The following is a 16,623-nucleotide window of genomic DNA, read 5'->3' as shown; positions in this document are numbered from 1 at the left end:
GACAATTCCGTCATCAATTACTTACCCTCATGTCATTCAAAACCCATATGATTTTCTTCCATGGAAAACAAAACATTGATTAGCAGAACGTCTGAGCTGCTCTTTTTGAATGGGGACTGAGTCTATCCAACTCCAAATGACAAATAACAGTCTGTTCCTCACACAAAGTCATCATACGGCTTCAGAAGACTTGGAATACACTCACAGGCCACTTTATTAGATACACCTGTACATCTAATTATCCATGCGATTATCTAATCAGCCAATCGTGTGACAGCAGTGTAATGTATAAAATCATGCAGATATGGGTCAGGAGCTTCAGTTAATGTTCACATCAACCATCAGAATGGGGAAAAATGTGATCTCAGTGATTTAGACCATGGCATGATTGTTGGTGCCAGATGGGCTGGTTTGAGTATTTCTGTAACTGCTGATCTCCTGGGATTTTCACACACAACAGTCCCAAGAGTGTAAAGAGAATGGTGCGAAAAACAAAAAAACATCCAGTGAGCGGCAGTTCTGCAAATGAAAATGGCTTGTTGATGACAGAGGTCAGAGGAGAATGGCCAGACTGGTTCAAGCAGACAGGAAGGTGACAGTAACCCAAATAAACACACGTTACAACAGTTCTATGCAGAAAAGCATTTCTGAACATACAACACATCGAACATTGAGGCAGATGGGCTGCAGCAGCAGAAGACCCCTCCGGGTACCACTACTGTCAGTTAAGAACAGGAAACTGAGGCTGCAGTGGGCACAGGCTCACCAAAAATGGATGGTAGACGATTGGAAAAACATCACCTGGCCTGACAAATCTGGATTTCTTAAATCACAAATGGTAGGCCCACTGCAGCCTCAGTTTTCTGTTCTTGGCTAACAGAAGTGGAACCTGGCGTGATCTTCTGCTTTTGTAACCCATCCGCCTCAAGGTTCGACATGTTGTGCATTCTGTGCAGTGTTGGGCAAGCTACTCAAAAAATGTAACAAGTTAAACTACATACTACTCAACAGAAAAATTAGTTAAGCTGAGCTAAAAGCTACACTTCAGAGAAAGTGGCAATTTACAATACAAGCTACACACCAAAAGTAGCTTGCTATATTTAAGCTACATTTTATTTTTCATATTTATACTACTACCTCTACAAACACGTGTTCAATATAAAAAATCACTATTTTTACATTATATTTTTTTGATTTATACTACTACCTCTACAAACCCATACCCATTAAAACATAATTTCATTTGCACATTCCTGTATAAAAACTCTGCGTACATACAGTATATTATTCATCTATATGTTCATCTATACAATACAGAAATACAGCAGCTAGGCACAGAATTACAGGATATATCATCAGAGGCCAAATTTCTTGTGTGTGTGTGTGTGTGTGTGTGTGTGTGTGTGTGTGTGTGTGAGAGAGAGAGAGAGAGAGAGAGAGCACATCTGGCCAACAACAATGTGATTTCTGATGGTATCAGATGGTAATGTCATGGGACTTTTTTATGTGTTTTTGTGTAGGCTACTAAATGTTTTGATACTCTTTTGGTTGGAAAATGTCTTCACCTGCAGAAGTCGTTTACAAGCTGCAAACTTTCTTCATCACTGGCAAACGATAGGGCACATTTGCAGGTTTTGTTTCCATTGATTGTAGATCCACTGCAACCAGCGTTATCATTATTTTCCATGTTATAAAATACTCAGTGAGCTTACTGGCAAGTGAGAGTGTGCACAAATGATTCAGCAGCGTGTGCGTGAGCTTTATAAGTCATTCAGATTGAATCAAGAACCGATTCAGACTGCTTTGCTATCATGTGTGACCAATTCATTTTAAAGAACGGACTCAGATGAGCAATTAATTTGTGATCGGACATCTTTAGTTTTGATTCAAAACTGGCATTAGTAAACACCGGGTACAAGGCATGATGTAGCAGTGTAGCTTTGCTCAACGCTATGCTACTACCTAGTCAAAAATATAGCTTCGCTACTGAAAGCTACTTAATTTAAAAACTAGCGAAGCTATCACCTCGCTACTCAGAAATGTCACTATTTGTAGCGAAGCTACTTGCCCATCACTGATTCTGAGATACTATTCTGCTCACTACAATTGTACAGAGTGGTTATCTGAGTTACCATAGCCTTTCTGTGAGTTCGAACCAGTCTGGCCATTCTCCATTGACCTCTCTCATCAACAAGCTGTCCACAGAACTGCCGCTCACTGATTGTTGTTGTTTTTTCACGCACCATTCTCTTTACACTATAGAGACTGTAGTGTGTGAAAATCCCAGGAGATCAGCAGTTACAGAAATACTCAAACCAGCCCGTCTGGCACCAACAATTATGCCTAAATCCCTGAGATCAAATTTTTTCCCCGTTCTGATGGTTGATGTGTACATCAAGTGAAGCTCCTAACCCATATCTGCATGATTTTATACATTGCACTGCTGCCCCATGATTGGCTGATTAGATAATTGCATGAATAAGCAGATGTACCGGTGTATCTAATAAAGTGGCCGGTGAGTGTATAGTGCATGAGTAATATGGACTTCTTTTATAGTACTTTTTAAGGTGCTTTTTGTCCTTTTTGGAGCTGGAGAGACTCTGGTCACTGTATGGTTTGATTAAATGGAAAAGAGCAGCAAGAACATTCTTCAAAATTTCTCCCAAAGAAAGTCATACAGGTTTGGAACATAATGAGGGTGAATAAATGATGATTTTTGGGTAAACTGTTTCTTTGCGTCTTGTGAAGTCCCTGCTTAATAACATCAAACAACAAATTTGTATTGAAATTGAATGAATTTAGTAACAACTTAGCTGTCACCCTCACTTTTGGAGGTGTGTACATTAATGAAGAAGTCGTGGGCTGATCTAGATTGAGCTGAAGTTCTAACAGTGTCAACCAGTTTGACTGTTCACTGACTGCATTATACTGCTGTGCGTATCATATTTGATACATGATTTTCTAAAGCCTCTACATCATCAACATGATCAGTCCTTTGCTGAAAAACCTGTTGTATGCAATGTACTAGATGAATCCTGGTGAAAGTTTCCTTGATGTTCCGGAAGTAGAAGGCCTGGTAATACAATTTCCAAACTGGCTGCCTTCATATTGTGATGCAAATGTCTTTTTGTTGTAAAATCTTTGCTGATTTTGAAAAGTATAATTAACGTTTATATTGTTACTGATATTTCAAAAAGAGTATTTGCTGAATTGAAGCAACTTGTGCTTGCTAAAAATTTTGCACATTATTTTAATGACAAAATCACATTGAAATGTATCAAATATAATACAACAGGCTTTTGAGGTTTATCTCTCGATCATCATTACATTACATTCATTCCCACAACAATTAAAATCATAGAGCTTTGAAAATAATAAAATGTATTTTTTATAAGATATATTTAAAGTGGGAACTTGTATTTATATGAATTTGATATATGCAGCCTGCTCTGTCATCATAAAGATCTCATTGCTTTATGTTACAAGATATTATGATGTCATCTTACTATAACCTCCTGAGACCAAGGTTTTACAATTTCACTCTTAAATGTTGATATAGTGTTTGGTGCAAAAAAAAAAAAAAAAATAAAATAAAATAAAAATAAAAAAAAATTATAATGTTTTTTCGAAAAAAATACAAATAATAATAATAATAATAAAAAAATAATAATAAAATATATATATATATATATATATATATATATATATATATATATATATATATATATATATATATATATACATATTTAATTTGATGTGCTGAATTGTGATTTCTATACACCAAGGAAAGGAAATGTCATGGCCAAACTCCCAAACACTTGGTACCTCTAAAAAACCCAGGGTGTCCTCTAATATTACCCAAAGATTTACTACTGTGGCATGTATGGGCTAAGAGAAACTTAAATAGCAAATTATACATATACAAATATAAATTGCTGGGCCTCAGGAGGATAATTACCTTTAAAGCCTGATGTATCAAATATGATAATTACAAATTATTTTTTCCCCCTTTTCTAGAATTTGTATACAGGTTTAAAAAACTGCTCAATTAAAATAAAATAAAATAAAATAAAAAATCTATGTATTACCTCATATGTTAGGCTTCATAAGAGTACTACATCATACTTCATTGGCTGAAACACTACTAGACTCTTATTTAAGGGATGGAGAGGGCAGGAAAGTTATTGCAATGGTACCTTCAGTGGGTGATCCCTTTTTGGCATGAATGCCTGCCATCAATGCCATGTTAGAGAGTCGCCCAATAGCTCGTACCGCATGCCCTGTTTTCTGGAGAAGACATAAAATTTTATCAGTGCAACACATCAGTATAACCGAACCGGGGATTGAAAATTAAATAGGGCTTTTGACACTGTGCTTAAAGGGATAGATGAAGGGCACTTTGGGAAGGGGATGCTACTCGAAAGGTTGTTCCAAACAAAAGTAAGAAAGTTAATTATTTCACAAAGGGCCCTTTCACAAGACTTTTAGTGAAGGCTACATTTAAACTATGATGCTATGCTCCCTTCAGAGTGCCCACATCAAGAGCTCTGTCTTTCATAGTGACTAGGGCATAAGGATGATCACTTTCAATTGGAATTCACCCATTAATCCGTTTCTCACCCACACCTTATGGCTTCAGTAGATATAGAATTAACCAGTGGAGTTATATGGGTTACTTTTATGCTGCCTTTACGGGATTTTGGAGCTTAAACCTTTTGGTCACCCTTCACTTGCATTGTGAGGACCTACAGAGCTATTCTTCTAGAAATCTTTGTTTGTGTTCTGCAGAAGAAAGAAAGTCATTCACATCTGGGATGGCATGAGGGTGAATAAATACATTTTGGGTGAACTAACCCTTTAACCCTGGGTTATCATCTTTTTAAACATAGCTTTTAACCCTGGTTAAGGCATTGTTTCACACTTGCAGTTTTAAAAGGAGTTAGCACCTCTTTTAACCCTGGGGTTTGAAACCCTGCTCCAGAACAGTGTTACTCGCATTGTGGTGCAAAAGATATACAGTGTGAAATGATGCGGTCTTAGAAAGTTTCAGAAAGTCGCTTAGCAACAGACAACCAATTACATACTGTAATGCCTCAGTGCATATCATATTAAATATTCATGCGCTTTGTACAGCTGCAAAAACTTCAATGAGGTGTTTATATTCTCCGTCTGAGGCAAAATGGTGAAATGACGAACAGTGATGGCAAATGCAATAACTGGCATGATGAAGAGACAGTATTCCTTTTGCATGTTTTTAGAGTATGTTTCAGAAGTATTTTTGCCAAGATTTGTGTTTGCTTGGCGAGATTTCCACAGATATGCAGTGCCATTGATAAGCAGTTATTAACACCAGTTGCAATCATAGTCGTCCAATCATTGTTAACTACTCTATAAATATGCAAATAAGAACATTAACCCAGGGTTTACAAATGTACAGAGTGAAACCTCAAAATCTGAATACCCAGGATGAATTCCCGGGGTAAAGTATGAACAGTGTGAAACATGGAACAAGATAACCCAGGATGGATTTACAAAGGGTTAAGAATTACCCTGGTTTAATATTAATTTCAAGTGAGAAAAGCCCCGACCAGGAACAGGATTTTTACATTCTAGATCCGGAAATCCATGGCCTCCTTTTGAAATGTTAACCGGTCACAACAAAACAAAAGGACGGTTAATAATATTCTTTTTTAAAATGAGAGCACCATCCCAGAAAGTGATGTAATTCTGAAAGTTTACTGCAAAAAAAATAAAATAAAAATAATAAAAAATAAAAAATAAAAATAATAATATATATATATATATATATATATATATATATATATATATATATATATATATATATATATATATATATAATAATCATGAAAAACACATTGGAACAAAATAATAAAGTTATTAACCGATTACTGGTATTTAATCAAAACTTTTTCTCTTGGAACAATTGATAGGTTTTTTGTTTCTATTTTATATAATGCTCTGTAGGAAGAAGAAAAAAAAAAAAAAAAAAAATCATTAGTGCCTTAGCTTGTTTTGATCAGTCTAAGAAAGAGCAATAAAGAAAACATTTTCTTTCACATAATGGCCATTCTAGAGTGCAGAGATCCTAACCTGCCATTTTCTCCTCAGTATATACTTCTTCATCCTCTCTTTAGACAGCTTCTTGGCCTCCATGTTTGTAGTGTCCTGTTTGAGCCAGGTGTGTTGAAAACACTGATCACAGGTCAGTCGAGCCCTGAACACAAATAAACACACAATCAGCTACACATTAAAAAATAAAACAAGGGTGGCCTGAGTATAATTTATAAATGTGACCGAAGATATTCTACTTTTTCTGTTCACTTTCATAACTTCCTGTCTTCTACAAAACTACCTGGCACCTATTATATCAAACATATACAGTATATACAGTATAGTAGCCAGTGAGTCTGTCCACCGAAATGAGCATTGATTTTTAAATTGAGCGAGCATGCAGATTTCCGCAAAGGGAGGAATGGATAAAGGGCGTGTGAATCAAATGTGCCTGCATAAATCAGATGCAGCGAGTAAGATAGGAAGATGGAAGGAACGTATTATATGATTCTTGTATGCTTTTCACTTCATTACAATGCATTCAAATCCAATCCACCGTGATCTTTATTTCAACATTTAATTAAATGCTGTACTGCACTAATGTTATCCAGCAATCTCTCTGCAACATGTATGAACAAAAATCAAATATACACTGGAGGCCAAAAGTTTGGAATAATGTACAGAGTTTGCTGTTTCGGAAAGAAATTGGTACTTTAATTTACCAAAGTGGCATTCAGCTGATCACAAAGTATAATCAGGGCATTACTGATGTAAAAAACAGCACCATCACTATTTGAAAAAAGTCATTTTTGATCAAATCTAGACAGACCCCATTTCCAGCAGCCATCACTCCAACACCTTATCCTTGAGTAATCATGCTAAATTGATCATTTGGTACTAGAAAATCACTTGCCATTATATCAAACACAGCTGAAAGCTGTTTGGTTCATTAAATGAAGCTTAACATTGTCTTTGTGCTTGTTTTTGAGTTGCCACAGTATGCAATAGACTGGCATGTCTTAAGCTCAATATTAGGTCAAAAATGGCAAAAAAGAAACAGCTTTCTCTAGAAACTCATCAGTCAATCATTGTTTTGAGGAATGAAGTCTATAAAAGCTTGAAATTGCCAAAAAACTGAAGATTTCATACAAAGTTGTACACTACAGTCTTCAAAGTCAAAGGACAACTGGCTCTAACAAGGACAGAAAGAGATGTGGAAGGCCAGATGTACAACTAAACAAGAGGATATGTACATCAAAGTCTCTAGTTTGAGAAATAGACGTCTCACATGTCCTCAGCTGACAGCTTCATTGAATTTTACCCGCTCAACACCAGTTTCATGTACAACAGTAAAGACTCAGGGGTGCAGGCCTTATGGGAAGAATTGCAAAGAAACAATCACTTTTGAAACAGAAAAACAAAAAGAAAAGGTTAGAGTGAGCAAAGAAACACAGACATTGGACAACAGATAATTGGAAAAGAGTGTTATGGATCTTAACCCCATTGAGCTTTTGTGGGATCAGCTAGACTGTAAGGTGCGTGAGAAGTGCCCGACAAGACAGCCACATCTCTGGAAAGTGCTAAAAGCACCAATTTCTTTCCATAAGAGCAAAATCTGTACATTATTCCAAACTTTTGGCCGCCAGTGTATGATAATAAAAAAATTATGAAAAATTTGAACGAAAAATAAAACGTTTTTAAAATAACCATTAGAGAATGTTCTGAAAAAGTCCCTTTAAATTTTGTCACACAAAAACCTAGTTTATGGTTATTAAAAATAGAACCTAAAGAGAATGTTCCAAGAACGTTAGGAATTGGTTCCTAAAAAATAACCAAATGGGAACCATTCGCTAACATTAAGAGTTATAGTCTTCTTTATTTGAGCTATGTTATTGTATGATCTAAATTAGTCATTTCAACTAAAATTATTAAGTTGCGACAAATGTATTTAATTAAAAAATCTGAGTTAAATATACTTGCATCTAGTTATCTTAACTTAAATAGTTAAGTTCATTCTATATGAACACAGAGTTATGTGAACTTGAGCCATTACTCAATTCAATTGAGGGAACGAGTTTACTCAAACAGTTGAGTAAAGTCAACTTATTAGGGTTTTCAGTGTATGTTAAATACACACAGTCTGCTGAGAAACAGAGCTGCGAACCTACTGTGAAACTATGACAAAGAAAATTTACCTCCAACACAGAATAGTGCAGAACTGTTAAGATACTGAATGCACTCACTTCATGTCTTTCTTCAGCAGGTTACTGATAAAGTCTTTGGCCTCGCCTGAGATCTCATCAAACGCCTCGTCTTCAAAGTCCCACGTTGCTGACGTGACATTAGACAGTGTCTCACTGTCGTTATCACCCATAAATGGAGACAAACCACTGACACTAAAGAGAAAGAGAAGATGAAATGAAAATCGCAGAATACTGATGAAGCAGAAGGTGATTTTAAAGACTCTTTCAGAGTCGCTGTGTACTCACAGTATGTAGCAGATGACTCCTATACTCCACATGTCTGTAGCGTAACTGATGGCTTCATAATTAATCACCTCTGGAGCCACGAACTCTGGTGTGCCAAACAACACTTTCAAAGATCCTGCTTTCTCTACGCTCATATAAGAGATAAAACACTAAATCATTTCATATGAAAGTATTTAGCATGAGCAGTATTAATAGTGATGCTTGCCTTAGCAAACAGCACTTATGAGAAAGCGACATAAAAAGACATCTTTCGACTGACCCAGTCTGCGAGCCAGTCCAAAGTCGATGAGCTTGATTTTGCTGCCGGTTTTATTGACACACATGATGTTCTCAGGTTTGAGGTCCAGGTGGACGATGCCTTTGTTATGAATGAAACTCACTCCATCCACTATCTGCAGCATGTACTTGATCACCTCTCTCTCTGTCAGCTCAAAATCTTCATCAATGATCCGCTCAAAGAGTTCTCCTCCTGAGATCCTGAAGTACACATCACACCAGCATTCAGCCAACACAAAAGACACGTTCAGGACATTTCTAATTGCAGTTCACACTCTGTGACCGATCTACTGGACGCGGTCTCTAGAGCTTTAGATAATCAAGTCACTGGCAGACAATAAGATTTCTAGTTAAAAAAAAGATGCACCAAAAAGGGCTATGTCATCAACCAGTGAAGTCTGAGAATAAAATAGAAGCATGATCATACTTTTAATGTTAAGAAAGAACCTGAATTGCATAAAAAACGACTAGCAGTACTCTGCTAATAAGCAGCTTGAACACATTCTCAGCCATATAATTGATTCAGTGCTTCACTCTGTTGTTTGATAAAGGAATTACATTTAGTGACCTCACACAATGCTGTCACTGCCTTTTCAATTTTCGCCACTTTCACTTTTTTTCACCAAGTGTCTCTCTGCATAACTCACAGACAGGTGTGCAGTTGCCGGCAGGTCCAACACTTGTAAATCCCAAGGACAAGTACTCCTCACTGCACTTACAAATTTTTTGTTTAGTCATAACGCAATCAGTTCCACTTGATGAGGTTTATGCACTGTCGGACTCTGCTCCTCTTTTACTTTACTAACTGAAATTTCTGCTAATTAGCTAGCTAGCTACACTAAAAATATTTACTTTCACTATCGTCAGTTTTACTCAATCCTTTTCATATTACTCAAAAAATGTATGTATCAAGGGAACTTCAATTAGGTTGAGTTGATTCAACAACAAAAACAAAAACAAAAAAAACTGGTTTGGTTAACTAAAATTGGGCATAGAATTTCCCAGAGGAGATCCCAACGTGCTTTGCATGGGACTCGACAGGGAGAGTAAATGTTAAAATTAAGTGTCCTTGTGCAAGATGAATGTAAAGTGTGGCAGGGTGAGCAAGAGACAGACACAGTGGGTGTGGCGTCAGGCCTCGGAGAGGCATTTGTTTGAAATAATAATAAACAGAAAAGGGGGAATAAAAGTGTCCATAGGGAAGGTGTCCAAAACAAAGGGGAATCTGGCATCCTCTCAGTGAATGGGGCTGTGTGAAGACAGGGTGGTTATGAAAGGGTAAGGTCCAGGTATAATGGGCAGGTCTGGTGCATCTTATTCGTGCCGGGGTTCAGGTGTGCGGGTTTACACCGGACCCTCCTCGCTCGGTTCCTGGACTACGAAGCCGCCAGTGGGTAGAGACTGGTTCTCCAGAGGAGAGGTGCGCTCAGTCCTTAAAGGCAGCAGTGATGATGAGGCTCTTCATTTAATTCATCACACACTGCCAAATGGGGAATAGTCACTGTGCCCCTCCTCTTTCTACTGTCCACTCCCTTTAGGAGCCTTTGGGAGGTTGTCATGTCACAAAGTGAGAGATTTGTTAGTGTTTAATGTTTGGTTGTGTTGAGATTTAGAATCATTTCTATTATGTTGTAGTTTTGGGGGTTAACATCTTGGTGAAGAGTGAAGAGTGCTACATCCTTCACTAGGCTCCATGTGGTCGGAGTGCACACCCTAGTTTGAGGACCAGTACATTTAGCATGTTGTACATATTGCTTTATCCATTGAGCAATTGCTGTGCTAACCACAGCATAATGACCAAGTTGCACTCAATAGTGTTTCCCACTGGCATGTGTTTAGCATGTCACTAGCTAGTGGTGGTGATTTTGATTCATTTCAGTGACTCCATCCTTCTGATTTCATTCACCAAATAGATTGCAGATGGCGCCAAATGGCCGTCTTTTAAGGAATTGCTTTGAACCAAAAGCAGTCATTCATGACTAGAACAAATCTAAATATCCTTTATTAAAATTTTCATGTTTACAGTTCTACTAATAGACTTCAGCACAGCAGTGTTTAAGCATCATAAGCATTTTTTCTCCCCACAAACAACAATAAATAATTTCTATCATATTCTGAACTGCCAAACGCAACTTTTTATCAAGCTACACAAAAAATATAACAATACTAGCCTAAAAACAATTCTGAGTTTCAATAATGTCTGTGTGTCTTTGATTGTAATGTGTAGTCATCAAACACTTTTATTCATAATTAATCCATCCCCTTTTGTTGTTGAATGAGATCGAATGAGCGACATGCAGCTCCTCCTCTCATTCAGCCTGTCAGCAGATCATTAATTAACGAGTTGACTGATATATTTAATTAGTTCGTGAATGAGTTTACCAGTAAATGCAAGTCTTTAATAAATGACATGACTGACTAGCTCATTGAAGTGTATTTGTTCAGTGGGTCAAACCAATTACAGTATCTGCTTCTTCCCAGCCCACTCTCAAATGCAATTGGCTCGCACTAAAGTCAGTCTTTAAAAGCAGGACAAAGCAACACAAATGGATTTTGCATGTCTACAAATGTACGAAGAAACTTTAAAAGTTTAAACACCATAACTATTTTCACCATAAATGGCAGGTCTTATTTTCCCAATATTATGTCAAATGCTGGGTTCATTTTTACCAAGACAGAGAAAAAGTTCTAGAAAAGTCTAATGATATCTTACACTGTGCGTCAAAGAACCACATTTCCATTTGTAATTCATGTCATTTTAATTGTAGGGTCCTTCAGTCATTTTTACACATTCATAAATTGAGGATTATGTTTTGTGTATACCTATAAACTTGTCAAAAGTTCTTGACTAGTACTAGTTCAGTGAAGGGGTGTATTCGTTTAGCAGATCGAACCAATGATATGCTCCTTAACATCCCACACTCAAATAATACTGGCTCATGCTATAGTCAGTCTTTACAGGCATGAATAGCCAACAAAGCAGTCTCACGCTCCAAACTACAGCTCATTGGCTTCAAAAGGGAGACATGTTAGTGAATAAGAAATGAGTCAGTGTATGAAGGTAAACAAGAACTCATTCAAAAAGGCTGATTTGTTCATGAATGAAACATCACTATCACTAGCTAGCATATCAAGTTATTTTGATATGTTAAAATTTGATTGGTTTACTTGATTCAGTTGAGTTCCCTCTGATTGAAGTATTTAAGTTGAAATTTCATGTTAATTTTAATATAAGAAAACTCATTTCAAACATGTTTGACTGTCCATGACTGAATTAATTACAGCCAAATACTTTTTTTTTTTTTTTCTCTTTTTTTTTTGAGTGTATGATTTTTTTTGTCTTGGTAACACACAGGGTAATTGTGGTGAATACAGTTAGAAATATGTAAGGTATCTCGTCTCGCTATAATGGAAAAATATTATCTTTGATATAGTTCGAAAGTAAGTACTTTGGGAAGCTCTGATCTACAAACTATCAACATTGTGCCCTGATCAAGACACTTCAGGTTACTCTAGTGAACCTGTAGCAAGTATACTGATACAAGATTCTGCTAAAAATGACTCATTTCTAAAATAACAGGCAATGCAGTTCAGATGTGTGGACAGAAAATTTAGCACATAGATTAAAGTATATTTCTTTTCCCAGGATCACACTACTGGGTATGACATTGCTAACTCTGTTACAGGTGTGTAATATTTGGATGTTAAAATTATCTCTTGTATCCCAGATCATTCGCAGAGTCAACTGTAAGTAAGGCATTCATAGTTTGTTTACCCCAAAAAGAAATTCACACTTTAGCTTTGTAACATTTTACATCATATAACAATATGCTCCAAAACTGAACCAGAAATAAAAAAGGCTTTTTCAAATCTTATGAGCTGTTCAGATTTCTTGAGTAAAGTTCATCACAAGTTTGATTTATATGGACTGAACTAAATGAGTACCAGTAGGTCAAATGCAGAGAACCAGACTTGCAAGACAGCACCAAAGCACTTTCATTCACTGATCTGAGAAATGCAGTTTTAATTAAAAGGTTCATAAAACCAGCCTGATCTCATGAACATTTTGTGACTGTGGCAACATTTTTGCAAAATTATATTACATGGTTTATTACATGTATCTCGGCAGTTCAGATGTAAACTGTTCAATGTGTGGCGCTAAAAGCGCTAAATGTTCCCTATCTGTCACTCACTCGACGTTGTGTTGATGTAGTGACACTAGAGGTCACTCTTGGGAGTCCGAGACACCTCTGGTCTTTGATAAAAGGCCAATGAAAATTGGCGAGTGGTATTTGCATACCACTCCCCCGGACATATGGGTATAAAAGGAGCTGGTATGCAACCACTCTTTCAGATTTTCTCTTTGGAGCCGAACGGTCATGCTCACTGAGCTGAATTCCCATAACTGTTCATTCACCTCTGCTGGATCTGACGGCGCATTTCAGCGGCTTCTCCCCCCTCTGCACTGGTGCACTGCAGAGAATGCCCCTGGGCACTTTGGCAGAAATAAACGAGTATATTTGTCTAAAAGAGTGGCACACACGGAACGTCTTTTTAAAGACGTGTCTTTTTAAAGATACCTTTCCGTTTGTGTGTTATACCTGGTTGTGCTCGTTATCTCTCGCCCTCTGACAGCCACGATCACTGTCTTTCGTGTCTGGGCGCTGCTCAAGCGGAGACAGCGTTCGTGGATGGGTCATGTTCTCATTGCGAGAACATGTCCATGGCAACGTTGTGGTCACGGCTTACCTTCGTAAGAAAGCAAGCCACCCCAGAGGCTCCCCGCCTCGGTCCTTCTACCCACGGGTATGAGGCCAGCGCGGCTAGCACTGGGGGCGATTTGGGGACCCCAATGGCACCACCTCCACCGGGTATCCCCCCACGGACTCCCATTCCCCAGCACGCTTGTCTGCCCCGATCGGGCTTCCGGATGAGTCTGCCGGCTCATCTCACGGTGAGTTTGACCTCTTATTCGGAGCCCGCGAAGGTGATGAGCTCTCGAGCGCAGCATCGGAGAGCGGGCTCATCCAGCCGGACGCGGAAGCCTCAGCTGGGCTCCTCCCTTTGGGTGCGGTCGCCCAGTCACAGGCTGACGTGGAGATGATGACATGCTTTCCAGGGCAGCCACAAGCGTCGGGCTGGAGTGGAGCCCTCCGCTCTTCCCTGAACCCTTGCGGCTTGATGATTGGTTCCTGGGCTTGTGGCGCCGCTCACAGCCACGCCCCGCCCCCCCGTTCCTTTCTTCCCGGAAGTGCATGAAGAGCTGACAAGGTCGTGGGAGGCACCTTTTACTGCCCGGTCCTGATCTTTCAGCTTCCCCGCCCTCATATTGGGGCGGCCAAGGGCTATTCAGCAATCCCCCCGGTGGATAAGGCACTCACGGTGCACCTATGCCCGCAGAGTGCCGCCACCTGGTGCGGGCGCCCAAAGCTCCCATCCAAGGCCTGTAGGTTTACGTCATCCCTGACGGCCAAAGCCTACGTTGCCGCTGGACAAGACACCTCCTCCCTGCACGCCATGGCTCTCCTGCAAGTCCACCAAGACAAGGCGCTAAAGGAACTGCATGAGGGTAGTTCTGCCCAGGGATTGATGTAGGAGCTGCGCTCGGTGACCGACCTCGCTCTCCGGGCGATGAAGGTCATGGCGTGGTCTCTCGGGCGGGCGATGTCCACCTTGGTGGTCCAGGAGCACCACCTTTGGCTCAACCTGGTCGAGATGGGAGAGGCCGACAAGGCACGGTTCCTTGCTGCCCCCATTTCCCAAGTTGGCCAGTCTGGCTATACCGTCAAGGACTTTGCCCAGCAGTTCTTAGCGGTGAAGCAGCAGACGGAGGTTATCCGGCACATCCTGCCCCGGCGCGGCTCAAGATCCCGCACCCCATCTGCTCATCGCCAAGGGTGTCCCCCTGCGGTGACTACACTGGCTCCACCGCAGCCTGCCCCTGCGGCCCTGGCGTGGAGCCCACCGCAGGAAGCAGATGCCACCCGTCTCGTGGCCACCAAGAACCCGCGAAAGGCTTCAAAGAGCCTCTGAGATGGGCGACCCAGGGACAAAGAAACCCACTGCTCTGGAGCTGGTAAGCAGACCACTCCATCTCCTGGTGGAGGGCTGGGAGGAGAATTTTTTGTTACCTTTGCATTTAATTGCAAAAAAGGTGGTGAACCTGCAAGCGCTACCCCAGCAGGAGGCAGACCCAGCCCTGACATTGCTGTGTTCGGTGCGCGCTTTACGCATCTATTTGGATCGCACGCAGAGCTTTAGAGTCTCTGAACAGCTCTTAGTCTGCTTTGGTGGACAGCGGAAAGGAAGCGCTGTCTCCAAGCAAAGGATCGCCCACTGGATCACTGACGCCATAACTATGGCATATCACGCCCAGGACATGTCGCCCCCGGTAGGGCGACGAGCCCATTCTACCAGGGGTGTAGCGGCCTCCTGGGCCTTGACCAGTGGCGTCTCTCTAACAGACATTTGCAGAGCTGCGGGCTGGGCAACACCCAACACCTTGTGAGGTTCTACAATCTCCGGGTGGAACCGGTTTCATCCCGTGTAGTGGCACGCACAAGCAGGTAAGTCCAGGACAGCCGGCCAGGTGTATCATTGCGCATAGCACCCTTCACCTCCCCTGAGCTGAAGACGTGTGCCATTAACTCCCAGTAGTGTTCACAAACTGTGTTCCCTGGTTGATTTCCTCCGAGCCCTGTGGCAGACGAGTTTGTGGAGAAACTCTCTGCTGGCTCAGTACACGTGTTAACTAAGCCCTGTACTGGGGTAGGTGCTCCGCATGTGGTGGTTCCCCATAGGTAACCCCATGCGATGTATATCTTCCGCTAATTCGTTTCCCTGTTGGCAAACTGCGTCTTCCTTGGGCAGAGGCCCCTCTGCCCCAGTCACCATGCTTGTAGTAACTCCTCCCCCGTAGGGTAGGACCTACCATGAGATTTCCCCACATGGCATACTTCTGACATAGCTTGGCAATACCATGTGATGTATTTCCACTTAAATACCCCCCCCCCCTTTGGGCAGGGTGTGGCCTCCGCTGTGTCTTCCCCTTGGGAGGGACACCCCCCTGACTAGACCTGGTGGCCCAGTCAGTTAATTCCCTTTTTTTGGGGGGAGAGGGAAAAAAAGGGGATAAGAGGCCATGACTGGGCTAGCCCGTCTCCACCTTTTGGGTAGTCGACTTGTCCCTAATACCACTCGCCAGTTTTCATTGGCCTTTTATCAAAAACCAGAGGTGTCTCGGGCTCCCAAGAGTGACCCCTAGTGTCACTACATCGACACAGCGTCTCGTTCCCTCCATCAGGGTACGGAGGTTACGCAAGTAACCAGGACGTTCTCCTAAACAGATGAGGTTTTCAAAGTTAATGCTCTACTGAGTTTTAAATCAACAAAACCTATGTCCCTACCCTAAACCTTTAACCTAAACCTAACCGAAAACAAATGTGAGATGAAAAACAATTGCTGAAGCAACAACTTCCATTTGTGGCACTTCAATGACACTTTCGGTTCACGTCGACACATGCTCTTCTGAACTTGTACCCTGGTCCTTTATATCGCAAGTGCAACACTATATCAGTTGAGCTACCGCACAATTTAATCATGCTTGAACATGCTTGTAAATGTAGTTGGTTATGTAATAAAAACGTTAAAATGTATTATGGGCTATTGTAAAAGTGATTAGATGTCATAAGATAGCAGTGTGTGAGGAACAGATTGAAATGTGTTCAGGGCTGTAACCACAATATACATTGAGGGGGACACGTCTGTTGCTGTTCTGCTGCAGTCC

At 40.5% G+C, this 16,623-nt stretch overlaps 1 protein-coding gene across 6 annotated transcripts in view; it reads right to left on the bottom strand.

Moving 5' to 3' along the window:
- The window catches only part of LOC127448055 (myosin light chain kinase, smooth muscle-like), a 157,581-nt gene that overhangs the window by 1,655 nt on the left and 139,303 nt on the right, over positions 1–16,623 (bottom strand). For all 6 annotated transcript variants that reach the window (XM_051710312.1, XM_051710313.1, XM_051710314.1 and 3 more), the window contains 5 exons: positions 8,821–9,038; positions 8,562–8,685; positions 8,316–8,468; positions 6,112–6,235; positions 4,197–4,287 (listed from right to left, as the gene is read on the bottom strand). In XM_051710312.1, the coding sequence (XP_051566272.1) occupies positions 4,197–4,287; positions 6,112–6,235; positions 8,316–8,468; positions 8,562–8,685; positions 8,821–9,038 (710 nt within the window). The remainder of the gene's footprint in view (positions 1–4,196; positions 4,288–6,111; positions 6,236–8,315; positions 8,469–8,561; positions 8,686–8,820; positions 9,039–16,623) is intronic.

Source organism: Myxocyprinus asiaticus, chromosome 11, assembly GCF_019703515.2.
Source record: "Myxocyprinus asiaticus isolate MX2 ecotype Aquarium Trade chromosome 11, UBuf_Myxa_2, whole genome shotgun sequence".
Classification (NCBI taxonomy): domain Eukaryota; kingdom Metazoa; phylum Chordata; class Actinopteri; order Cypriniformes; family Catostomidae; genus Myxocyprinus; species Myxocyprinus asiaticus.
The sequence above is the reverse complement of the archived record's forward strand: the minus strand, read 5'-3'. Positions and strand labels throughout refer to the sequence as shown.